Consider the following 22,022-nt stretch of genomic DNA (forward strand, 5'->3'; position numbering starts at 1 on the left):
AGCAGAGTGGAAGATCTAAACTAGAGGTCGGATGTCAAGAAATTTGCATCCGATACCATCACAGAGCCATCCAGGCCTCTAGTTTAGATCTTACACTCTGCTCCAAACTACTATCGGATGCCCCCCCCATGAACCATCGACCTTAATGTTGGTGGGGAGGCTTGCGCGCCTCAGCGATACAGATGGCCGTACCGTAGGTGCAACCACAATGGAGAGGTATCTGTTAAGAGGCCAGACAAACGTGTGGTTCCTGAAGAGGGGCAGCAGCCTTTTCAGTAGTTGCAGGGGCAACAGTCTGGATGATTGACTGATCTGGCCTTGTAACACTAACCAAAACGGCCTTGCCGTGCTGGTACTGCGAACGGCTGAAAGCAAGGGGAAACTACAGCAGTAATTTTTCCCGAGGACATGCAGCTTTACTGTATGGTTAAATGATGATGGCATCCTCTTGGGTAAAATATTATGGAGGTAAAATAGTGCCCCATTCAGATCTCCGGGTGGGGACTACTCAAGAGGATGTCGTTATCAGGAGAAAGAAAACTGGCATTCTATGGATCGGAGCGTGGAATGTCAGATCCCTTAATCGGGCAGGTAGGTTACAAAATTTAAAAAGGGAAATGGATAGGTTGAAGTTAGATATAGTGGGAATTAGTGAAGTTTGGTGGCAAGAGGAACAAGACTTTTGGTCAGGTGAATACAGGGTTATAAATACAAAATCAAATAGGGGTAATGCAGGAGTAGGTTTAATAATGAATAAAAAAATAGGAGTGTGGGTAAGCTACTACCAACAGCATAGTGAACGCATTATTGTGGACAAGATAGACATGAAGCCCATGCCTACTACAGTAGTACAAGTTTATATGCCAACTAGTTCTGTAGATAATGAAGAAATTGGTGAAATGTATGATGAGATAAAAGAAATTATTCAGGTAGTGAAGGGTGACAAAAATTTAATAGTCATGGGTGACTGGAATTCGAGAGTAGGAAAAGGGAGAGAAGGAAACATAGTGGGTGAATATGGATTGGGGGAGAGACATGAAAGAGGAAGCCGTCTGTTAGAATTTTACACAGAGGATAACTTAATCATAGCTAACACTTGGTTCAACAATCATAAAAGAAGGTTGTATACATGGAAGAATCCTGGAGACACTAAAAGGTATCAGATAGATTATATAATGGTAAGACAGAGATTTAGGAACCAGGTTTTAAATTGTAAGACATTTCCAGGGGCAGATGTGGACTCTGATCACAATCTATTGATTATGAACTGTAGATTAAAACTGAAGAAACTGCAAAAAGGTGGGAATTTAAGGAGATGGGACCTGGATAAACTGACTAAACCAGAGGTTGTACAGAGTTTCAGAGAGAGCATAAGGAAACAATTGACAGGAATGGGGGAAAGAAATACAGTAGAAGAAGAATGGCTAGCTCTCAGGGATGAAGTAGTGAAGACAGCAGAGGATCAAATAGGTAAAAAGACGAGGGCTAGTAGAAATCCTTGGGTAACAGAAGAAATATTGAATTTAATTGATGAAAGGAGAAAATACACTCCTGGAAATTGAAATAAGAACACCGTGTATTCATTGTCCCAGGAAGGGGAAACTTTATTGACACATTCCTGGGGTCAGATACATCACATGATCACACTGACAGAACCACAGGCACATAGACACAGGCAACAGAGCATACCCAATGTCGGCACTAGTACAGTGTATATCCACCTTTCGCAGCAATGCAGGCTGCTATTCTCCCATGGAGACGATCGTGGAGATGCTGGATGTAGTCCTGTGGAACGGGTTGCCATGCCATTTCCACCTGGCGCCTCAGTTGGACCAGCGTTCGTGCTGGACGTGCAGACCGCGTGAGACGACGCTTCATCCAGTCCCAAACATGCTCAATGGGGGACAGATCCGGAGATCTTGCTGGCCAGGGTAGTTGACTTACACCTTCTAGAGCACGTTGGGTGGCACGGGATACATGCGGACGTGCATTGTCCTGTTGGAACAGCAAGTTCCCTTGCCGGTCTAGGAATGGTAAACGATGGGTTCAATGACGGTTTGGATGTACCGTGCACTATTCAGTGTCCCCTCGATGATCACCAGTGGTGTACGGCCAGTGTAGGAGATCGCTCCCCACACCATGATGCCGGGTGTTGGCCCTGTGTGCCTCGGTCGTATGGAGTCCTGATTGTGGCGCTCACCTGCACGGCGCCAAACACGCATACGACCATCATTGGCACCAAGGCAGAAGCGACTCTCATCGCTGAAGACGACACGTCTCCATTCGTCCCTCCATTCACGCCTGTCGCGACACCACTGGAGGCGGGCTGCACGATGTTGGGGCGTGAGCGGAAGACGGCCTAACGGTGTGCGGGACCGTAGCCCAGCTTCATGGAGACGGTTGCGAATGGTCCTCGCCGATACCCCAGGAGCAACAGTGTCCCTAATTTGCTGGGAAGTGGCGGTGCGGTCCCCTACGGCACTGCGTAGGATCCAACGGTCTTGGCGTGCATCCGTGCATCGCTGCGGTCCGGTCCCAGGTCGACGGGCACGTGCACCTTCCGCCGACCACTGGCGACAACATCGATGTACTGTGGAGACCTCATGCCCCACGTGTTGAGCAATTTGGTGGTACGTCCACCCGGCCTCCCGCATGCCCACTATACGCCCTCGCTCAAAGTCCGTCAACTGCACATATGGTTCACGTCCACGCTGTCGCGGCATGCTACCAGTGTTAAAGACTGCGATGGAGCTCCGTATGCCACGGCAAACTGGCTGACACTGACGGCGGCGGTGCACAAATTCTGCGCAGCTAGCGCCATTCGACGGCGAACACCGCGGTTCCTGGTGTGTCCGCTGTGCCGTGCGTGTGATCATTGCTTGTACAGCCCTCTCGCAGTGTCCGGAGCAAGTATGGTGGGTCTGACACACTGGTGTCAATGTGTTCTTTTTTCCATTTCCAGGAGTGTATAAAAATGCTGTAAATGAAGCAGGCAAAAAGGAATACAAATGTCTCAAAAATGAGATCGACAGGAAGTGCAAAATGGCTAAGCAGGGATGGCTAGAGGACAAATGTAAGGATGTAGAGGCTTATCTCACAAGGGGTAAGATAGATACTGCCTACAGGAAAATTAAAGAGACCTTTGGAGAAAAGAGAGCCACTTGTATGAATATCAAGAGCTCAGATGGAAACCCAGTTCTAAACAAAGAAGGGAAAGCAGAAAGGTGGAAGGAGTATATAGAGGGGCTATACAAGGGCGATGTACTTGAGGACAATATTATGGAAATGGAAGAGGATGTAAATGAAGATGAAATGGGAGATACGATACTGCGTGAAGAGTTTGACAGAGCACTGGAAGACATGAGTCGAAACAAGGGCCTGGGAGTAGATAACATTCCATTGGAACTACTGACGGCCTTGGGAGAGCCAGTCCTGACAAAACTCTACCATCTGGTGAGTAAGATGTACGAGACAGGTGAAATACCCTCAGACTTCAAGAAGAATATAATAATTCCAATTCCAAAGAAAGCAGGTGTTGACAGATGTGAAAATTACCAAACTATCAGTTAAATAAATCACAGCTGCAAAATGCTAATGCGAATTATTTACAGATGAATGGAAAAACTGGTAGAAGCTGACCTCGGCGAAGATCAGTTTGGATTCCGTAGAAATGTTGGAACACGTGAGGCAATACTGACTTTATGACTTATCTTAGAAAATAGATTATGGAAAGGCAAACCTACATTTCTAGCATTTGTAGACTTAGAGAAAGCTTTTGACAGTGTTGACTGGAATACTCTCTTTCAAATTCTAAAGGTGGCAGGGGTAAAATACAGGGAGCGAAAGGCTATTTACAATTTGTACAGAAACCAGATGGTAGTCGAGGGACACGAAAGGGAAGCAGTGGTTGGGAAGGGAGTGAGACAGAGTTGTAGCCTCTCCCCGATGTTATTCAATCTGTATATTGAGCAAGCAGTAAAGGAAACAAAAGAAAAATTTGGAGTAGGTATTAAAATCCATGGGGAAGAAATAAAAACTTTGAGGTTCGCCGATGACATTGTAATTCTGTCAGAGACAGCAAAGGACTTGGAAGAGCAGTTGAACGGAATGGACAGTGTCTTGAAAGGAGGATATAAGATGAACATCAACAAAAGCAAAACAAGGATAATGGAATATAGTCGAATGAAGTTGGGTGATGCTGAGGGAATTAGATTAGGAAATGAGACACTGAAAGTAGTAAATGAGTTTTGCTATTTGGGGAGCCAAATAACTAATGATGGTAAAAGTAGAGAGGATATAAAATGTAGACTGGCAATGGCAAGGAAAGCGTTTCTGAAGAAGAGAAATTTGTTAACATCGAGTACAGATTTAAGTGTCAGGAAGTCGTTTCTGAAAGTATTTGTATGGAGTGTAGCCATGTATTGAAGTGGAACATGGACGATAAATAGTTTGGACAAGAAGAGAATAGAAGTTTTCGAAATGTGGTGCTATAGAAGAATGCTGAAGATTAGATGCATAGATCACATAACTAATGAGGAAGTATTGAATAGTATTGGGGAGAAGAGGAGTTTGTGGCACAACTTGACAAGAAGAAGGGACCGGTTGGTAGGACATGTTCTGAGGCATCAAGGGATCATAAATTTAGCATTGGAGGGCAGCGTGGAGGGTAAAAATCGTAGAGGGAGACCAAGAGATGAATACACTAAGCAGATTCAGAAGGATGTAGGTTGCAGTAAGTACTGGGAGATGAAGAAGCTAGCACAGGATAGAGTAGCATGGAGAGCTGCATCAAACCAGTCTCAGGACTGAAGACAACAACAACAACAACTATCAGATGCAGAATTGTAGGGTTGCCCTTAATAGGTCAGGCACACACTACATGCAGGAAGCAGCTACTAGGGTAACGGAGTATGTGTGGCATGCACACAGGGCTTTTTGAGCTTAGAGGACCCCTCCCCTGGGAGTAAACACGATTTGCCTGCTAAATCAGCCACAGTGACCTCAGAGAATCTTGGTCCTCGCAGATCAGAGATAGGAAAGATTTATATGATTTTAGTAAGCTGCAGGAGCATCCAAGGAAAGGTCCCAGAATTAGTATCGCTTATTGAAAGTTATAATGCACAGATAATATTGGCAACAGAATGCTAGTTGAAGCCAGACGGCAATGACAATGAAATCCTAAGTTCAGACAGGAATGTTTATCGTATGGATAGGTTAGTCACCAATGGTGACAGTTTGTTTATTGCAGTAAAGAATTCGATAAAATCTAGCAAGGTTATCATGGATTCCAAATGTGAATTAATCTGCATGAAATTGAGTATCAAAGAATGGTCAAAATGGTGATTGGATGCTTTTGTAGACCATCTGGGTCATAATCTGTAGTCGCAGAGCGCTTCAGACAGGGCTTACAGAATATCATTAGTAATTTTCCTGATTGTGCCGCTGTAATAGGGTGTGACTTCAACTTGCCAGGTATAGATTGGGAGTGTTATACCATCAAAACTGGTGCCAGAGACAGGGAATCATGTGGCATTGTTCATGATGTCTTGTCTGAAAATTATCTTGAGCAGATAGTTAGAGAACCAACTCATGAGGGTAACATCTTAGACCTCCTGGCAACAAACAGACCTGAACTAATCGAATCAGTTAATGTAGAGGAAGGTATCAGTGATTATAAGGTTGTGACAGTTCCTACAAGGAATGTTAAGAAAGGTAGGAAGGTATATTTGCTCAGCAAGGGTGACAGGATACAAATTTCACAATATCTCAGCAGTTAGCATCAAATATTCAGTGATAGGGATGAAGATGTGAAGAACAAATGGAAAAAATTCAAATGCATCGTTCAATATGCCCTAGACAAATATGTTCCAAGTAAGATTTTGAAGGATGGGAAAGATCCACCATGGTTTAATAGCCAAGTTAGAAGAGCGCTAGGTAAACAAAGAGCACTTCATCTCCGATTCAAGAGAAGTAAAAACCTAGCTGACAAACAAAAGCTGAACAAAGCAAAAATGAGCATAAGGAGAGCAACAAGAGAAGCATTCAATGATTTTGAAAGTAAGACATTGTCAACCGACCTCAGTAAAACCCCTAAGAGATTTTGGTCATATGTAAAATAAAATAAGTAAGTGGGTCAAAATCATCTATTCATTTTCTCAACAACCATACCAGCACCGAAACAGAAGATAACAGAGAGAAGGCCGAAATACTGAACTTGGTCTTCCTAAGTTGTTTCACCATGGAAGATTGTAACACCGTCCCTCCTTTCAATCATTGTGCAAACATCAAAATGGCAGATATTGAGGTAACCAATTGCGGAATTGGAAAGCAGCTACAGTTGCTTAGTAGTGGAAAGGCTTCAGGACCAGATGAGATAGCTATAAGATTCTATAAAGATTATGCAAAAGAACTTGCTCCCATTCTAGCAGTAATTTTTCGTAAATTGCTTGAGTTGAGCAACAGAAGGTACCTAACAACTGGAAAAATGCTCAAGTCATTCCCGTTTTTAAAAAAGGCTGTAAGACAGATCCACACAATTATAGACCTATATCGTTGACATCAATCTGTTGTAGAATTATAGAACATATTTTATGCTCAAGAATTATGAAGTTCATGGAAAATGAACAGCTCCCCTATAAAAATCAACATGGATTCTGCAAACAGAGATCCTGCGAAACTCAGCTCGCTCTGTTCCTCCAAGAGATCCACAGTGCAGTGGACAACGGCACTCAGGCTGATGCTGTGTTCCTTGATTTCAGTAAGGCATTTAACACCTTTCTGGATTGCCGTTTAATGAAAAAAAAAACGAGCTTACAGAGTATCAGAGCAGACCTGTGATTGGATTCCAGACTTTCTGCAGATAGAACTCAATGCATCGCTTTTAACAGAACTAAATCGATAGATGTAAAGGTAATATCCAGAGTACCACAGGGAAGTGTGAGAGGACTGTTGCTGTTCACTTTATATATAAATGATCTAGTAGAAAGCGTCGGATGCTCTTTAAGGCTATTCGCAGATGATGCAGTTGTTTATGCCAAAGTAGTAACGCCAGAAGATGAGAATTGATGAATGGTGCAGACTCTGGCAGTTGACCCTGAACGTAAATAAATGTAACATATTGCACATTCATAGGAAAAGAAATCCACTACCATACAGCTACACTATTGATGACAAACAACTGGGGACAGTGCCTGCCGTAAAATATCTAGGCATAACTATCCAGAACGACCTTAACTGGAATGACCATATGAAACAGATAGTAGGAAAAGTAGACACAAGACTCAGATTCATCGGCAGAATCTTAAGGAAATGTAACTCATCCATGAAAGAAGTGGCTTATGAGGCACTTGTTCACCCGATTCTTGAGTATTGTTCATCTATCTGGGATCCTTATCAGGTAGGACTGATAGAGGAGATAGAGAAAATCCAACAAAGAGTGGCCTGTTTCATCACGGGATTGTTTAGACGGCGAGAGAGCCTTATGGAAATGCTAAACAAACTCCACTTGCAGACATTACAAGAGAGACGTTGTGCATCACAGAGAGATTCACTATTGAAATTTTGGGACAGCACTTTTCAGGAGGAGTCAGACAAAATATTACTTCCCCCCCACATACATCTTGCGTATTGACCACGAGAAGAAAATTCAAGAAATTAGAGCCAATACAGAGGCTTACCGATAATCTCATCCTAGTCACCTGCAGATTTTAAGGCTAAATATTCAGTACCTTAGAAATGAATCACTAGAACTTGAGGTAGCACTGAATGATGCAAACGTTGACTGCATGTGCATTATGGAGCATTGGTGCAGAAGTTTTGAACTAAGTATCATTAATATTTGTCCATACAATTTGGCAAGTCAGTATTATAGAAAAAATGCCAAAAACAGAGGTGTATGTATCTTTACTAAATCAAGTATCAGGTACAAAGAAGGTGTGCATTTTGACAGACCACCTACTGGGTATACAGACATATTCCTAAATTAATTAGAAACATTGCTTTACATTCTTTTTACTGAAAAAACCACTGTAATTGTCTGCAGGGATTTCAACATAAAGCTTATGAATGAAAGTAGGCTAAAAAATCAACTCCTAAATCTATTATGTATTTTCAATCTGTTTCCACGTATACATGAACCCACAAGAATAACATATAATACAAACAGTCTTACAGATAATATATTTTCAAATGTACGATCCACAGAAGTAGAAGTAACAAATACTGATTTGGGATCATCAGACTGTAATGCTCTTGTCCTCAAAATTCCTTCAATGCCACTGCAAGAAAAAGAAGTGTACTTCACTTATAAAAGAAAATTTCCACTGAAAACTGTGTAGAATTTACAAATATCCTAACTAGTGAGTCCTGGGCAGAAGAGCTGTCCCTAACAAACTCAAATGATGTATATAACACTTTTTCTTCAGTTTTCATGGGATATTTCAAAATGTGCTTTCCAAAGAAGCTGTTACGAATCACACCACATCACAATTCAAAGCCAATTTCTTGGATCACAGCTGGCATCAAAGCTTCTTGTGGAACCCTAAACAGACTGAATTAAAAATTGAAGACATCTACAGATCCACAGTTCATAGAATATGTTAAGCATTCCAAGAGGGTATATCAAAAAGTAAATGCCAAGGCAAAATTTATAAGTAATGACAACTTAGTAAGACAGTCTGACAACAAATCAAAAGCCATATGGGGTATTGTGAAGACTGAAAGAGGCAACAGATGCAAAGACCAGGATATCATTCTCAAAAACACAGAAAATTTCAATATTTAAAAGCAAGATTTGCCAAATTACATCAACAACTATTTCAAAAATGCAACAACTTCATTAAGCTTGAAATTTACAAACCAAGAAAAACCTGAATTTGCAAAAGCCGCTTCTAACATGAGAAAAGATCCCATAGATGAACATGAAGCGTTCAAAGTAATAAAGAGCTTGAAACCTAAAATGTCAGCAGGAGTAGATGAGGTGCCTGTTTGTATCATAACAATGATAGCTGCACAAATCACAAGACCCTTCGCATACATAGCCAACTTATAATGTAGTGAAGGAATGTTTCCAGAAAGGATGAAAATGTGAAAAGAGAAGCCATTATTCAAAAACAGCGACAAGCATAAGGTAGAAAACTATAAGCTAATATCCCTCCTTCCAGCAGTTTCTTACATAATAGAAAAAAGTAATGAAGTACAGAATCAACAAATACCTAAATAACCACCATTTACTAAATAGAAATCAGCATTGCTTCTAGGAAGGTAAAAATACAGAAATAGCACTAATGTGCTACACTGAAGAAATAATCAAAAATCTAGAAATAGATAGCATGGTAGGGATAAATTTAGATCTGTCCAAAGCATTTGACACTGTCAATCATGGCATTCTTTTGGAAAAACTGGAAGCATTAAGTATGCACGGGAAAGGGAAGAAGTGGTTTGAATAATACCTACGAAACAGAACACAGATTGTAGGACTGATGTCAGATTACTCCAACAACAAAATAAATTTAGTATCACATGAAAAAAAAGTGGAAAAAGGAGTGCCACAAGGCAGTATTCTAGGTCCCTTATTGTTCAATGTCTACATAAATGACTTTCACACCTCAGATGGAGCAGCAAAGGGCATGCTATTCACAGGTGACACTAGTGTGATAATAGGTGCACCAAAGCAAATGCTGCAAGCAACTACTGATCAAGTAATAAAGAACGTCCACACTTGGTTCAATGCAAACTGGTTGACATTAAATGCAAATAAAACAAATAACATGCAGTTTGGGAAAATATGTCAAAATGTAAATCTTGATCTGTTGTTGGGTGACAAGGCCATAGACAGAGTGGCATCAACAAAAGTGCTGGGAATTCATGTAGATGAAAATCTTAGTTTTAATGACTAGGTAATGAAACTTGTGCAGAAACTCAACTCAGCCTGTTTTGCTCTTAGAATTATTGCAAATGTCTGTACTGCAGAGGGTGCCAGGACGGCATATTTCAGCTATTTTCAGTCTCTTGCAACAATCTTTCTGTTACAGAAGAGGGCTACCCAAATAATAACACACAGTCATCCACAGACACAATGCAAAACCTTATTCAACAAGCTTAAAGTTGTAACAATACCTTCCTTATATATGTACAAATGTGTTTTGTATGTTAGGACCTACCTTGCAGATTTTCAGACAAATGCCGACTTGCGTAACTTCAATACTCGAAATAGCACAGCACTCCATACTCAGCAAACAAAAAGAACACACACAAAGACATGTGAGCCATATTGGTACAAAACTCTACAACATACTGTGAGGAAACATCAGAAAGTTAGAAGATGAGAACATATTTAAAATAGAATTTAAAGAATCCCTACTTGAATAATGTTTTTACTCAGTAAATGACTTTTTAGGCCAAAAAATAATTCTGATAATGTTTATACTAAGGCAAAACTGAAAACACTGTCTTTCATCCCCTAAAGTTTCTGTTAATTTTGTATATCTGATGGACAGTTACTAAGTGTGGTAAAATCTTTACTGAATTGTGAATATAAGGGCTTCCTGTTAGGGAAGACAAAAGTGGAGCCTTAGGGCAAACAGACTATGCAGCTACAATACTATTATTATACACGTATAAAAAATTGTATTACTGTGTCTTGTATGACCAAGTATTATTCTTTGAACATTTTTTGTGCAAATTTGTATGTATTATTCTTTGTACTACTTAATGTAAAATTTTGTATGTTCCTTTTGCTCAAATTGTTTCCCATAAATTTACATATACTTTTGGTCAACATCCATACAATATTTATTATCTGCAGATGGATAAATAAATACAAATAAATAGATGCTGTTCTAAGAAACTTTACTCACAGTTGGGAGAACAACAATGAAAATCGCCCTTTGGATAGCTAGAATTTTTATTTTCCTAAATTGCCTGAGGATGGTTCATTTGAAAAAGATGTGGCCAATTCCTTTTCCCATTTGTCCCAAATCTGAGCTCATGTTTTGTCTCTAATTGCCTTGTTGTTGATGAGACTTTAAATCCTAATCTTTCTTCTTTCTGTTTTCCCCCCGCTCTTTATCATACTTCAGCATGTAACTCCTAGTCTTTTGTTAAAGAACTGGTGCCCAAAGTAATGTTTAATTCTGATTCATATGTGGATGTGTATAATTTTAATCTCAGTGATGTGAATTGTTGTAGTTGTACTTTATTCTCTGATGTAACAGTACACAGAAAAGAAAGTGTAGAATGTGTTACACTGAAACATCAGTTGCATTTTATGCAATTTTTCCTATACTTATTTTTATTTTAAATATGAACATTTCAGATTAGGTTTTGCTGTAACTGCTCTTGATATAAATTGAAACTATAAGTTTATTATTACCAATCATATGTGTGCCTGTTAACAGTAAATCCTGTAATAATTGTGATATATTTCTTTAAAATTTATGCTAGATGATCTCTCATATCATTGTCTGGATGATGTTGCAGGCTTTAATTGTTGGCGATTCGAGCTCATCCAACGTTGGAGAATGTGTGTCATCAGCAACTGCTGCTCTGATGAGCCAGGTCCCACCTCCACATTTCTGCTCGATTGTTGTACGTCTTATAGCTCTCCAGATACTTGCTATTGGGGTGAGTCACAAAACCTTTAGCAGTTGTTATATGAAATCTTCTGATCTTGAGCAAGAAATACATGGATCATGTTGAATATCAAGAAATTGTCATTCTTGCCGTGTACATTTGAAATACGTAGTACCTGGAGATTTTATTTGTAATCTGTAAATATTTTTCATGGACAGGAACCAATTGTGAAAGGAAAATTATTTATAGTTAGCTTAGGTTTGTTAATACTGTGCTAAGGCTACTGTGTGTAATGTGTCTTTTCATTTCCTCGAGTAATAAAGCCTTACAATGTGTTCATCAATTTACACTCTTATATTGAATTTTATATCTCTACTCTTTAGGTGTGGTCAGTTAGTAGTCATTACAGTGTTCCTAGAGATTGCTATTTACAAGCTAGTTTTATTATTATATCTTGCAGTTCCATGGAATTAAAATTATTTGCATGATCACATATGTAGGAACTGAATAATGTATATTTACTGTAATAAACCCTCAGCATAGAGCTGCCTCCATAAACATAACAGAAAATATGTCTACATTGCTGGAGGTACTGTGAGAAACAATTATACACAGATAAAAAGTGGTATATACAGTACCAGTCCTAGAAACAATAAAGTAATTTATGTAGCTTATTATTTATTGTTTTCAGGATCAATTGCACCTTGAGAATAATTATCATTTCATTTTTACATTACATGTTTACTTTTTAAGCTTTATTTTTAACTAATTGTGCACAATTTATTTCAGATCTTCAACCAAGTGACAATGGTGAGACATTCAGTAGATCAGATTGGTACATTATTTATGTACACAAATCCAGTCATCTCTCTTTTAGCTTTCAAGTATACTAATATAAAGCTCTATACACATGGGAAATTTCTGTGAGTCTTTTGTTGTTGATTAATGAGAAATAGACCTAGTATGTTCCTCCGATATTGATGTTTCTTACAATATTGATTCATAGTGGCATTAAATACTGAGATACTACAGTAACCTGTGGTTTTCTAAATGACTGAATTGTAAAATTTTATCTGTAGGATTCTGTAACAGAGTGCTGTGTGTAATGTTCAAAAATTTGTCCTCTTTTTTAGCACTTAATTCTCTCTATGAGTTGTAAGAAATTCACTGACGCATAATTCTTAAAAACTGGCCTCCTTATTAATGTGATACTGTTGAACTAACATTGTTTACATCACATCTGTTTAAAAGAGAAAACACACTTTATTGAATTGAGTAATGTTGTGATATATTATGGGTGTGACACTCACTGCAGCTCACTGACATCAATAAAAAAGTAAATTTCAAGTCATCGGGAATCATCCAATGATAACATAACCATAACTTCAGTTATTGATCATTTTATTTTGCAAATTTTCTAATATCTGAAGACAGTTGTTTTTCTCACTCTGTGTATGATATTCCATTCTATTTACACATCATTATATCATTAATTTGACAAGTGCATAATATACAATGCGTTACATACTGGCCAGCAATTCCGTTGCATAATTTTATAGTTTTCTCAAGGAAATACTTTTAGTGTAATGTATACATTATAAACATGTTCAGGTTCAGCCATTTAAACATAAAAGCACATAAATAACATCATGGTTAGCGTTCTATTCATTCATAAATGTTCTTGTTTTTATTCATTTCTGGTATTTATTTGGAAATTACTCACAGTATCTTACTTCACTGTTACTGACATTGGTTTGGTGAAAGCCACATGTACAACTGTACACTACTGAAACAGACATAGAAAGATAGCCTTCTGTAGAATAATATTGAGAAGAAATCCAGCTTATGTGTTCCTTACAAATAATCAGGTAATAAATCCAGTGTGTGGAATACAGTTCTAAAAATATTACGAACAACTCTTCAAGCAACTAAGCATATTGGAAAAATAATAATAGTATGTATACTCCAATCTAAAGATAGTCATTAACTAGTGATTCTGATTTTAAAACAAATGCAGGGTGACACAGAATAATGGGAATGTTTGAAATGAGTAGTGGCACCCATGAGCAGATGGCAGCACTGTGGGTTCATGACAGTTAGCAAGTAAACAGTCCGCCACTTTTGTAAACATAGACCAGTGGAACAAACAGCAGCGTGCATTAGCCATAAAAATGTTTTATAAAAAAATGATAATTTGGTAGTAGCGCAGAGGGAGTTTTGACGTTTTTATAATTTAGGACGTCATGATGCCAATCCATCGAAACATGTGATAAAATGTTGGATTAATAACTTTGAAGAGACTGGATCTGCCCTCATGAAGAAATCAACAGGACAATCGAGAAGTGTGCATTCTCCAGCAAACATTGATGTTGTACACGAGTCTGTCTTACGGAGCCCATGGCGTTCAGTTCATAAGCAAGGAGCAGTGGTTGGAATGTCCCGGGAGAGTGTTCGCAGAATTCTTCAATCTCGATTTAAAATTTCAAGGGTACAAACTACAGATGGTGCAACAATTGAAGGACAATGATTACCAGTTACGATTAGGATTCTGTCAACAAATGTTAACAAAAATAAACAATGACAAATTTATAAACAAGTTGTGGATGTCAGATGAGCCAATTTTCATCTTAGAGGTTATCTGAATAAACAAAACCAGCATTACTGGACAAACACAAATCCTAATGACCTTAATGAGCACCCTCTACATGCTAGTAAAGTGATATTATGGTGTGGTGTTTCATCATATGGGATTATCAAACCATATTCTTTCACAAATGATCAGGGAAACACAATAACTTTCAATGTCGATCGTTATGTGAAGATGTTAAAAACTTTCATTACACCTACAGTGAACAACTTTCCAAATGTTCAAGAAGCCTGGTTTCAACAGGACAGAGCGACATCACCCACTGCATGGCAATCAATGGTATATGTGCGAGAATTGTTTGGCAACAGTGTGATCTCACAATTTGGTAACATTCCCTAGCCCTCTAGAGTGCCAGATTTATCTGTTTGTGATATTTTTTCTTGTGGGGCTACCTCTAGAGCGAAGTCTACACGACTCAACCAAGAACCCTGGATGAGTTAAAACAGAGAATTCAGGATGCAATTCACAGTTTTCCAGCTGAGATGTTGCAGTATCAATGAGGAATCTCAACAGTAGATTCCACAAATGTATTTGTACAGGAGGACACCTTCTAAAGGATGTAATTTTCTTAAAAAATGACAAATGTCATCAATGTTTCATAAGTCGGAAAGTTGTAAGGTTTCAATTACTATGAATGCAATTTCTTGCCTTCATCACTTCCAGTTTTATTGGGTTGTGGAAATGTTCCCATTTTTCTTTGTCACCCTGTATAACACTGATAAGTATAACACTAGAAGTTTTTAAGTTAGTCCTTAATAGAAATAATGAAATGTCCTAGCATGAAAATCACTTATGCTCTACTCAATGAGTTACGGTACCTCATTTACAGGGTGTTCAGAGATTCCTGTTACAAACATCCAGGCCTTTCCAGAGGCCACTGAGAAAATAATATGTTGAACAGGAACCTATGTACAGAAACATAACGTTTACACTCTTTGATGGTTCCAGTTTGGATGTTTAACCCACCCCCTTCTTTTTGAGGAATTGAATTAGGCGTGATGCAGTAAAGTTATTAGGTAACAATTTGAAAGGGACCATAACAAGACAACCGTTCCTCATCTAAGCACATTTATTTGTATTATCATTTAAGCATTATGTTTTTACATTATTCCAAAACAGAAAGGAACCTAGCATACTGTACGTACAGAACAGTACTGGTGCACTACTACAGCAGCTCAATGTCATGACCACCAACATGGTTACAGACATTGACCTATGAAGTATGTTCTGGTACACATCCTCCATCCCCCCTGGTGTACCTTCTGTTTCTAGGGCATCTGCCAGAACTCATGCCAGTAGATCTTCCTCTGTTTCTTCAGGAGTCTCGTAGATTAAACTTTGTGTACAACCCTGCAAGAAGAAGTACATAGGAATACATATAATCCTATCTACCCTATTGCGTACCAGGACAAACAGATTTTTCTCTTTCCCTCATCAGACATGGATACATTAAACATCTGAACTGAAACCATCGTAGAATGGAAACAGTACATTTAAAGACATGGGGTCCTATCCATAATATTATGTACTCACTCTCTTCTACGAGTCCTAGCACTTTGTAATGGAAATTTCTGAACACCCCATATAAGGCAATATTTTGAATAACAAACTCAAATCATTTTCATTAAACAACCTTTCTGATCCACAGTTGAATTTTTGAATAACCAAAATTATAAATGTTATGTGAGACAATAAGGGAAATTCTTCATAATTATGTGTACAAGGTACCACTGTAAATATCCACCATATACCTGCTCAGTAAATAGGAACTTGTTTGACAGTTTTGAATCAGTTAACAAGTTCTGCATACTAACTGGATATTCCAGAATGAGATTTTCACTCTGCAGCGGAGTGTGCGCTGATATGAAACTTCCTGGCAGCCCCCAGGCTGTGGCTAAGCCATGTCTCCGCAATATCCTTTCTTTCAGGAGTGCTAGTTCTGCAAGGTTCACAGGAGAGCTTCTGTAAAGTTTGGAAGGTAGGAGACGAGGTACTGGCAGAAGTAAAGCTGTGAGTACCGGCCGTGAGTTGTGCTTCGGTAGCTCAGTTGGTAGAGCACTTGCCCGCGAAAGGCAAAGTTCCCGAGTTCGAGTCTCGGTCGGGCACACAGTTTTAATCTGCCAGGAAGTTTTAACTGGATATTGTTAATGCAATCAGTGGGCTATGTAGCCATCTACACACATCAAAAAAAGTTTTGTATCACCCCCATTCCTAGAACTCCTGAAGATAGATGTTGACTGTGAATATTGTACCAGTCCTTTTGACTGTTCAGAGGTGTCATTAAGCTCACCCAAATATGTAAAAAACCATGCATTAATGGCACCTATTACAGGGGGTCCAACAGCCGATCAGTTCCAGTCATTCCATCAGGACGGACGTACGTGACTCATGTTGTCTGTAGTTCAACCATGCCTGGACAGCCAATACCGCGGTTCGACCGCATCTGCATTGTTTCTTTGTGCCAGGAAGGGCTCTCTACAAGGGAAGTGTCCAGCCGTCTTGGAGTGAACCAAAGCGATGTTGTTTGGACATGGAGGAGATACAGAGAGACAGGAACTGGTCGATGACATGCCTTGCTCAGGCTGCCCAAGGGCTACTACTGCAGTGGATGACCGCTACTATGGATTATGGCTTGGAGGAACCCTGACAGCAACACTACCATGTTGAATATTGCTTTTTGTGCAGCTACAGGACGCTGTGTTACAACTCAAACTGTGCCAATAGGCTGCATGATGTGCATCTTCACTCCCAACGTCCATGGTGAAGTCCATCTTCGCAACCATGACACCATGCAGCATGGTACAGATGGGCCCAACAACATGCCGAATGGACCACTCAGGATTGGCATCATGTTCTCATTTATTGATTTACACGTCAAGTTCTGAAGGACCATATTGAGGAACAAATCTCCAAGGTCATGGAATGTGTCAGTACATGAAATTACAACATAAAAGTAATTACAGATAAAAATGAAATGTTGATGAACCCGAAAAAAAGTCAATCCATAAGCTTAAGTACACACAATCAACAATACAATAAGAATAAGCTTAATTTTTCAAGGAACTGCTCAACAGCATAGGAGGAGTGACCCATGAGGGAACTCTTCAGTTACAATTTGAAAGTGCATGGATTACTTCTAAGATTTATGAATTAAAGTGGTAGCTTATTGAAAATGGATGCAGCAGTATACTGCACACCTTTCTGAACAAGAAAATACAGTAGGGAATACATATATTGAGTGGCTAATGTCAGAATACCAAGACTCATGAACAGGGGTCGGCAAGAGGTTCGTGAACTCTTCACCGATGAGTGTTGCTTATGCCTTCAACCAGACAATCATCAGAGACATGTTTGGAGGCAATCTGGTCAGGCTGAACGCCTTAGATACACTGTCCAGCAAGTGCAGCAATGTGGAGGTTCCCTGATGTTTTTGGATGGCATTATGTGGGGCCGACATACGCCACTGGTGGTCGTGGAAGGTGCTGTAATGGCTGTACGATACGTGAATAACATCCTCCAATCGATAGTGCAACCACATCGGCAGCGTATTGGCAAGGCATTTGTCTTCATGGACAACTATTCGTGCCCGCATTGTGCACACCTTGTGAATTACTTCCTTCAGGATAACGACATCACTCAACTAGAGGGGCCAGCATGTTCTCCAGACATGAACCCTATCGAACATGCCTGGGATAGATTGAAAATGGCTGTTTATGGGTGACGTGACCCACCAACCACTCTGAGGGATCTACACCGAATTGATGTTGAGGAGTGGGACAATCTGGACCAACAGTGCCTTGATGAACTTGCGGCTAGTATGCCATGACGAATACAGGCATGCATCAATCCAAGAGGATGTGCTACTGGGTATTAGTGGTACTGGTGTGTACAGTTATCTGGACTACCACCTCTGAAGGTCTCGCTGTATGGTGGTACAATATGCAATGTGTGGTTTTTATGAGCAAAAACAAGGGCAGAAATGATGTTTATGTTGAGCTCTATTCCAATTTTCTATACAGGTTCCAGAACTCTTGGAACCGAGGTGATGCAAAACTTTTTTTGATGTGTGTCGTTGAATGACTAAGTAATAGACTTGGTTATACAGAAGAACAGTCCTTTGAGGTATGTTACTTGTGCATATTTTCTTTCTGCTGGTCTCAATCTAATGGTACATATACTCACAGAAATTTCCTTGCTGTAACTTCTCACTAATTTAACTGTTACTTCTTCAGTATAGTGCACTACTTGCACTTTTCTTCATAACAAAGTTTATCATTTCTTTCCCTGCCTTATACGCATCAAAATACCTTTTTATAGTTTACTATTTTTTTGAAAGTCAATCTAGTGTATGCCCTTTGGGTTTGCCATCTGACTTTTGGCTTCCCTGACTAGGGGATCTGCCTGAGGAATGCGTTTTTTTGACATACGTAGAAGCCCTCAGTTAACCCACCAGTATTTGAACATGTTTCTCTTATTCTGAATTGTAACCCTTCTTGCTGATAAATTTACTCTCTTTTGTGTACTAAAGCTTGTGTATAGCCTCCAAAAATATTCTTATTCTTAACAGTTGCCTTCAGAATATTTCTGCCCTCTTGCCTTTATACTGTACAGCTACAACTACTGGTAATGTAATTTGCTTGCATATACCTAGAAGCACAGGACATGCTCAGTTCCTATTCTCAGTAACAGCATTTTATGACTCTACTTTCCACATTCCTTCATTAAAATAGCTACTGATTAGATGTCAACTGCCATGGCCGTAATACTTGATAAGTGCTTACATTTCGTACTTTAACATAGAAATCAAGTTATGCTTATTAGAGGGTTCCTTGAATGCTTACATTTTATTCCATTACTGATATTACATTTTTGTTATTCAAAGCAGCTCATTTTTGTAAAAGGTTCTAACACTTTTCCTTTTTGAGAAAAATAATATCTTTGAAATACTATGTTAACTTGTGAGTGCTAAAGGTAGTTACTGTTTTACCATATAGCAGCAGAGTTCTGATGACAACATCTTCCTACAGCTATTCTTACTTTCTCATGTACCCCATTCAATTTATTGAAAAATGACAAGGAAACTTTTAATAAAACATCTCTCTTTAGGATTCCTTAGTTGGACATTAGGTTTTGTTCTACTAAATTTCACAACATTTTATGAAGCAAGTATTCATTGCTGTTAAGTGACACCAAACGCTCAGTTAGGCATATCTATACACATTGGTAACTGCTGTTTTTTGTGTGTATGTGTTAAACATTAGGTTACAGCATTCAGAGTACTTTCAAAAGCTACTATTGCATTACTTTCACACTCAAGCATTCCTCACACCATTGTTATTGAATACTGTTCTTCAGAGCTTGGACAAAGTGCTTTTTTAAATGATTGTAGAATGTGAATGAATGGATAGAAGCATTTGTTTTGATACATATTATTTCTCATGCTCATGAGAAAAAGAGTTCCAGCCTCTGCTATTCTGCTAGCCACTATACCTATTGATAAGATTTGTCCAATAGGTATATCTCAGTTGAGTATTTTTGACACAGTAGCAGGTCGTTGATGTACTATTGTTAGACTTCACAACAATAGCAGTATTAACTTACTTGCATTCAGTTTATATATCTTTTGTTGAATACTCATCTTCAACCAAATAATTGACACAATATTTTACTGTGAAAATAATTAAATTTGGTAACTGCCACAGGTTCATCTGGATTGGAAATCCATATAATGCAGTGCTGTTGAAAAGTTCCTGGATTTCCATCCTGGTGAGAATGTTGAAATGCCATGACGTTTTGAGGAATGTCATACCATTATCTTCAGTAGAAGTCAAACCAAGAGTTTTTCATCGACAGAATACACCAGAAAAATTCATATTCACCCACACAATATTGGTGTAAAGAATATGTAGTTTGTACTACACCCTACTTAAGAAGTGACTATATTCATTTTTGTCAATACGGCTACTGCTACTATCATTGCACAATCCAGGAAAATTGCTGCTGTTCGTTACAGCTGTAACCTCAGTTGTCATCAGGCATACTGTTGGGAAGGTTCCCCACAATAGCATGAAGATCATATCACTGTATGAGTTGTGTGAAAGCCCCAGATGCTGCATTTGTGGAAAGTGATGAAGCAGAGTGTAGAGATTTGTTGGAATAGAGAGGCATTCGTACCTGGATGTGAAGGAAGTATTGTCCTTCACTCAGTAACTTTGTACACAGTATGTTGTTCATTTGAATGCTTGTGGTACAAGGTATTTGTAAAAATTTTCAGATATTCACATTTCCTATCAAATACCACGACAAAGAAAGCAGGTAGTGGGTCAGATACTAAGTAAGAGTTCTAGTATCACTCCTTTTTGCTAGCATAAGCACTCCATCAATGTTAATTTTTACTTGGCAGTACATTGAACAAAAATCCATTAACTTTCCATATAAATGATGCTCCAGTAATTTCATCTGATGCTATAAAGTATATCAATTGTCTCCCCTAAAATCACTAACTGCCCTTTACCTAAGAATTCAAAAGACATTTTTGTCTGCTCATGACGTGAGTCTTGCCCTGTCTGATGCAATTATTCAAATTGTTATTCTTTGTATCCAAATGATGTATCAGCAATAAAGAAAAATATTCAGTTAAAGGATATTTGTTAATGATTCCCAAAAACTGTGAAAACTAATCACTGTTTTCAGCAGTGAAGAATTAATGCATGTATTATGCTCATACTTTCACTACATTCACTCTAGTACTATCGTACAGCAACATTTTTCAGTAACTGCTGTGAACAGTGATGGTTTTTCTATGTATTTTGCTCTTACCACACTCTTTAACTGGACATCACTTCAAACAGTAATACCTGACATAAAAACTTAAGTACTCAGAAGGGGAGTACAGAAAAGAAATGAAACTTCACATGTTGAGAGGTCGTGTGATGTTAAAAAATTTAGGCAAATTTACAGAGAAATTGGCAGTATGAGTCCTCTTACCAAAATGACATTGCACTCACTCTGGCCTGGATGGAGGCACTGTTTCAATTGGGAAGGGTGCCATAAAGATGTTCTCTCCTCTCCTGAGGCAATTGTGCCTACAAGTGGTCCTTGGTATCCTGGATGCTAGGACTGGACATAATGGATGTCTGAGCTGGTCTCACACATGTTCTACTTGGGATTGATCAGGGTCTTGCTGGCTACAGGAGTACCACAACATTACCCAGACCATATGTAGAGACATGTGTCATATGTGTACAAACATTGTGCTGTTGAAAAATGGTACCATGATACTGTCGCATTAGAGGCAACATATGAGGACACTGGATGCCCATGACATGCTGATGTGCAATGAGGGTTCCCTCGCTCTGTATCAGACGTGATCTGAAGTTATACCTGATGGCTTCTCATACCATGACACCAGGAGAAACACTAGTTTGCTTCCCTGCAGCCTAGGAACTATGGGTCCTCTTCCCAGATCACTGCCACACTTGCCAATGATCACAATCTGGGGTAATGCAGAACCCTAATTCATTGCTGTACACAATGTAGTGCCATTCATTATATGTTTTCCAGTCATGGCACTGCTCCAAAATCCACAGTTTGTGTTGTGGCATTAACAGCAGCTTATACATGGGACAGTAATTTCCAAGTCTGATGGCTGTGAGTCCCTGATCAGTAATGTGGATTGATATAGAATGTTGCAGAGATTTCCTTACTTGTGATCATATGGCAGGTGCTGAAGTGAAGATGTTATAATGTACTTTGTGCACAGTACAGTGATCCTCCCTTTTTATGGTCAGATGTGGTCAACCAG

The 22,022-nt window shown here is 39.1% G+C and overlaps 1 protein-coding gene across 1 annotated transcript in view; it reads left to right on the forward strand.

Annotated features, from left to right (window-relative positions):
- The window catches only part of LOC124803322 (protein unc-80 homolog), a 995,149-nt gene that overhangs the window by 834,399 nt on the left and 138,728 nt on the right, over nucleotides 1-22,022 (forward strand). The window contains exon 54 of the mRNA XM_047264506.1: nucleotides 11,479-11,622. Within this exon, the coding sequence (XP_047120462.1) occupies nucleotides 11,479-11,622 (144 nt within the window). The remainder of the gene's footprint in view (nucleotides 1-11,478; nucleotides 11,623-22,022) is intronic.

Source organism: Schistocerca piceifrons, chromosome 6 (assembly GCF_021461385.2).
Source record: "Schistocerca piceifrons isolate TAMUIC-IGC-003096 chromosome 6, iqSchPice1.1, whole genome shotgun sequence".
Classification (NCBI taxonomy): domain Eukaryota; kingdom Metazoa; phylum Arthropoda; class Insecta; order Orthoptera; family Acrididae; genus Schistocerca; species Schistocerca piceifrons.